At 36.1% G+C, this 6,010-nt stretch overlaps 1 protein-coding gene across 6 annotated transcripts in view; it reads right to left on the reverse strand.

The window, feature by feature from the left end:
• The window catches only part of LOC107727224 (brefeldin A-inhibited guanine nucleotide-exchange protein 1-like), a 96,500-nt gene that overhangs the window by 2,087 nt on the left and 88,403 nt on the right, over nt 1-6,010 (reverse strand). For all 6 annotated transcript variants that reach the window (XM_016537015.1, XM_016537018.1, XM_016537016.1 and 3 more), the window contains 3 exons: nt 3,598-3,766; nt 3,211-3,349; nt 852-969 (listed from right to left, as the gene is read on the reverse strand). In XM_016537015.1, coding sequence (XP_016392501.1) covers nt 852-969; nt 3,211-3,349; nt 3,598-3,766 — 426 coding nt within the window. The remainder of the gene's footprint in view (nt 1-851; nt 970-3,210; nt 3,350-3,597; nt 3,767-6,010) is intronic.

Genomic DNA, 6,010 nt, shown 5'->3' on the forward strand with positions numbered 1-6,010 from the left:
ATTTTTATTAAACCCCCCCCCCCCCAGAAAAGAATTACCAACCCCAAACATATGAACAATAGTGTAAATAATATATAAAACGAAATGTATTAATAATTGTAAAATATTTTAACATATTTACTAGTGCTGTCAAAAAATTAATCACGATTAATCGCCTCCAAAATAAGTTTTTGTTTACATAATGTGTGTGTACTTGAAAATATTTACATGTATATATTTATATTACAGAAATATATTTCATATATAAACATAACATATTTTTCTTAAATATATACATGCATGTGTGTGTATTTATATAGACATAATAAATATACACAGTACACACACACACACATATATTATGTAAACAAAAACGTATTTTGGATGTGATTAATCGTTTGACAGCACTAATATTTACTAAATAATAAAAATAAGTAAATATATATATTTTATCAAATATTTTACAAAAACTTAACCAATTTTCACTTAAATGGATAGTTCAACTAAAAATAAAATTTCTGTCATTAATTAATGACAGAATTTTCATTTTTGGGTGAACTATCCCTTTAAAAGCTATTAGGTACAGTTACAAGACTTGAATGCTCAATTGGTCATCATTATCAGACGTCAGGACTTGAACTATACATTAACTATACAAATAATTTTATTTAAAAAAAAGAGTAAATAACTTTTTTGGGGGGGTTTTTTAATCATTTACATTCGTTTTAAAAAATAGTTTCATATAAACTCATGAACGGTCTTGCAGTTCCATCATTAACCACTAGGGGATTGCAAAGCCTCAGTTGGGAAATGCTGGACTGAACAATTCTGTGCAGCTTCACTAACGTATCAGCAGTGAATCAGACACTCACCCTGTCATCACTGATCTTGAGCACTTTGGTAAGGAAGAGCAGCAGCAGGTTAGTCCAGGCCTCGCGGTGGCTCTCAGATGTCAGGGTCAGGAAGTAAGCCACAGCGTCACTGCACACGCTAACAAACAGAAAAAGAGACTGCGTTTTAGCACAGAGGATTTCAATATTCCACAAACATCTTGAATACAGCCTTAGTGACCTCTGATAGGCTCCTCCCCTCATATGTTTTATATAACCCCCATCTGCCCTGCGACTTCCTTCACTCATCATGACCTAATCTCACCGAAATCCCCTTTAGCCTGGTTAAGCAGGTCTGCAGGACTGAACACAGCCAATGACTAGTGTCTCTGACAGTCTTCCTGCAGACAAGGAAGTCAGAGTCTGACCTGGCCTCTTTCTCATGATTGCACGCTATTAGCAGTGAAGTCTGAGAGTCGGGGACACGTGTGCTAAATGCTAAATGGAAGCGCACAGGTCTGAGACTCCGGGATAGAGTGAAATTAGTGCTCAGTGTAGTCCGTGTCTCGTTTTAAAGCTTAATTTGTTAGCGCTAATGTTTGTTACTCAACTAATCTAACAAAACGATGCCCTAATGGTGCATGAAACTCTCTTTCTCTGTTGGATCCACGCCAGAGCACCAATCGCAATTCAATAAAGCAAACCCACACTCCCCCTTCAGGATGTGACCTTTGTCCAGCATAAAAATGAACAAATTGGAATGAGGAACCAACATGGCTTTTAATGCGCTGCTCTTCTGAAGTCTAAGTGTTTTTAGATTCTAAACATTACTACAGTTGAAGTCTTTATTTGACTCTAACTGCAAAACATCCTGTGAGTTTATCTATTAGGATCCTACTGGGCATTATTTTGAACAGAATCCTAATTATTATATTGGAACAGTCTTGTTCCTTGTTGTCTATCCTGTTTTACCCGGAAACTTGTCACATGATGGTAGTAAAATAGCGAATGCCATTTCATGTTGTCGTGGGACACACAAGTGTGTGTGTGAAAGTGTTTTATTATTAACAAACACATACCAAGATGCTTAAAGACAGAAACTTAGGTAGAACATATTATATCCCTCCCTTTTTATAAAATATCCAAAATACTTAAATTTATGCTACAGCCATGAAGACGCATTTGCTACTTGCCATTACTAGTTGGTGGCATGTGTTTGGATATATTTTGGATGTAGTATATTTGGATATAATTTGAATATACAAGCAAGTGCAGAATGTGTCATCAATATTTTTGGTCTATTTATCCAGAATAGAAAGTACTTTTAAAAAAAAAAAAAAAAATTTTTTTTAGATTTTTTATTGTGTGTGTATTTCATGTAAATATATTTATTTGAAAGCTGTATTTTAAAAAAAATATTATTACAATTTAAAGTAATTGTAACTTTTCTATTTTAATATAATTTAAAATGTATACTATAGAAATAAAACTATAGAATCCCGTTTCTGCCACTGAGTAAAGAATAAAACTTTTTATCTCACAATTCTGAATTTTTTCTCGCAATTGCGACTTTTTATCCTGCAATCCTGACTTTATAACTCGCAATTGTGAGAAAGTCAGAATTGCGAGATATAAACTCAATTCTGACGTTTTTTCTCAGAATTGCGTGATATAAAACTCCTAATTGCGAATTATAAAGTCAGAATTGTGAGATATAAACTCAAAGCTTGTATCTCGCAATTCTGACTTTTTTCTAAGAATTGTGAGATATAAACTCGCAATTGCGGGTTATAAATTCCAATTCTAAGGGGGGGGGAAAGACTGATATTTTCTCAGAACTGCGAGTTTAAATCTCACAATTCCGACTTAACTCGCAATTGCATGTTATAAAGTCAGGGTTGCGAGATATAAACTTGCAGTTCTGAGAAAAAAAAAGTAAATTCTGACTTTTTCCACAGAATTGTGAGTTTACAGAGTTTTCAGGACTCTTCGATGAATAGAAAGTTCAAAAGAAAATAATTTAATTAAAATATAAATATTTTGTGTAAATTATAAATATCTTTACTGTCACTTCTGATCAATTTAATGCATCCTTGCTGAATAAAAGTATTAATTTCTTTAAAAAAAAAAAAAAAAAAGGTTTTACCCTAAACTAAGGTAATAAAAGCCTAAAACTCCTCTATTTTGATTTCCCAGGATCTTTAAGATAATATTTGATTTCTGTTATAGTGGCAGCATATTATAAAAATATCAAAAATGTCTCTAAGCTAAATGTAAAAGATATGAAGTGTACTGAAGACAGCAACAGCTATGAGTATGTAATTAGCTGAATAATGTTTGCATGGCCGCAGGGTCTGACAGCACAGCGGTTCCAGTCACGAATGTGACAGTGATGTCTTACTTGAGCAGTCTCTTCTGCACCTCCTCCCAGGCGTCCTGCCTGCTCTGGTCCATGTACATGCGGAAGAGGATGCGCAGGCCACACGCCAGGCTGCTGGTCTCCTGTTTCAGCAGATTGGGCTTCGACTTCCCTTTGAAACCTGATCACACACACGGAGACACAGTGAGCTCTTTTAATGTGGGACGGGAGAAGAAATCAAGCCAGACGTGACAAAGACTTTCCATTAGGCCACACAGGTGGCTCTATCTGATAACGGAGGACTTGATACGACGTGACCTGCAAGCTATGTGGTGGCTTTGGTAGATGTGGAGAAATAAACTCCTAACAATGGATATATTTACTGCATCTCAAGTTTCTAACAACAAAGAAATGATCGTGAGTACTGACCAGCCTTCCACAGCGCGGTTCTCTGTTCGTTATTGGAGTTAAAGGCCTTAGCAAAGCGATGGGACTCCAGAAGACAGTCGAGCAGTTTAAACAGCTGTTCTGAGGTCAGGTAGCGATACATTCCCTGGTCCTGAGTATCCACATGTACGTCAGCGTCCAAAGCATCTCTCTGCAGGAAAACACACTTCATTTAGACTGTATAACTGACTATAACTTAGAGATAAAATCTTCATGAATCCTTTAATATAACCATTTTTACTCAATCATTTAAATGATGTGACCTAGCATAAGGAGTTTTAAGCTTTTATTTTTATTAATATATTACATTTTACATGTTATTATTAATATACTATTTATATAGTAGAATTAAACAGAATTGTATTATTACTTAAAATTGTATTATTTTTATTTCCACGCTTTTTTCTTGATAAATAATTAGGAATAAAAATAAAATAGAATGAAATAAAATAAATAAAAATAGAATGAAAAAATAAAATAATCAATTAATCAATTAATCAATTTATTTCACACAATTGTTGTTTATTCTGCATTCTGCTTTAAAACTATAACTATTAAAATGTTTTTTTTGGTAATTTAAAATATTAGATGAAAAAAAAAAAAAAAACTTAAATGAAGATTATACAGTGGGTACGGAAAGTATTCAGACCCCCTTAAATTTTTCACTCTTTGTTATATTGCAGCCATTTGCTAAAATCATTTAAGTTAATTTTTTTTCCTCATTAATGTACACACAGCACCCCATATTGACAGAAAAACACAGAATTGTTGACATTTTTGCAAATTTATTAAAAAAGAAAAACTGAAAAATGCTCAGTATTTAGTAGAAGCACCCATTTGATCTAATACAGCCATGAGTCTTTTTGATGCAACAAGTTTTTCACACCTGGAATTGGGGATCCTCTGCCATTCCTCCTTGCAGATCCTCTCCAGTTCTGTCAGGTGGGATGGTAAACGTTGGTGGACAGCCATTTTTAGGTCTCTCCAGAGATGCTCAATTGGGTTTAAGTCAGGGCTCTGGCCGGGCCATTCAAGAACAGTCACAGAGTTGTTGAGAAGCCACTCCTTCGTTATTTTAGCTGTGTGCTTAGGGTCATTGTCTTGTTGAAAGGTAAACCTTCGGCCCAGTCTGAGGTCCTGAGCACTCTGGAGAAGGTTTTCGCCCAGGATATCCCTGTACTTGGCCGCATTCATCTTTCCCTCGATTGCAACCAGTCGTCCTGTCCCTGCAGCTGAAAAACACCCCCACAGCATGATGCTGCCACCACCATGCTTCACTGTTGGGACTGTATTGGACAGGTGCCTGGTTTTCTCCACACATACCACTTAGAATTAAGGCCAAAAAGTTCTATCTTGGTCTCATCAGACCAGAGAATCTTATTTCTCACCATCTTGGAGTCCTTCAGATGTTTTTTAGCAAACTCCATGCGGGCTTTCATGTGTCTTGCACTGAGGAGAGGCTTCCGTCGGGCCACTCTGCCATAAAGCCCCGACTGGTGGAGGGCTGCAGTGATGGTTGACTTTCTACAACTTTCTCCCATCTCCCGACTGCATCTCTGGAGCTCAGCCACAGTGATCTTTGGGTTCTTCTTTACCTCTCTCACCAAGGCTCTTCTCCCCCAATAGCTCAGTTTGGCCGGACGGCCAGCTCTAGGAAGGGTTCTGGCCGTCCCAAACGTCTTCCATTTAAGGATTATGGAGGCCACTGTGCTCTTAGGAACCTTAAGTGCAGCAGAAATTTTTTTGTAACCTTGGCCAGATCTGTGCCTTGCCACAATTCTGTCTCTGAGCTCTTCAGGCAGTTCCTTTGACCTCATGATTCTCATTTGCTCTGACATGCACTGTGAGCTGTAAGGTCTTATATAGACAGGTGTGTGGCTTTCCTAATCAAGTCCAATCAGTATAATCAAACACAGCTGGACTCAAACGAAGGTGTAGAACCATCTCAAGGATGATCAGAACAAATGGACAGCACCTGAGTTAAATATATGAGTGTCACAGCAAAGGGTCTGAATACTTAGGACCATGTGATATTTCAGTTTTTCTTTTTTAATAAATCTGCAAAAATGTCAACAATTCTGTGTTTTTCTGTCAATATGGGGTGCTGTGTGTACATTAATGAGGAAAAAAAATTAACTTAAATGATTTTAACAAATGGCTGCAATATAACAAAGAGTGAAAAATGTAAGGGGGTCTGAATACTTTCCGTACCCACTGTAAATAACTTGCCCTAAGGGCAAGTTATTTGTTTTTCAATTTTTTATTTATTATTTATTTATTTTTGCCCTACGGGCAAGTTATTTATTTTTCATTGGCTCAAGTTAAAAAAATATAGATGTGAATCATTACCAAAAAAATTTTTTAATTGGATGAATGAAACATTTTTTTCAGTGTA

The sequence above is a fragment of the Sinocyclocheilus rhinocerous genome, unplaced genomic scaffold (assembly GCF_001515625.1).
Source record: "Sinocyclocheilus rhinocerous isolate Xijiao unplaced genomic scaffold, SAMN03320098_v1.1 scaffold65, whole genome shotgun sequence".
Classification (NCBI taxonomy): Eukaryota; Metazoa; Chordata; class Actinopteri; order Cypriniformes; family Cyprinidae; genus Sinocyclocheilus; species Sinocyclocheilus rhinocerous.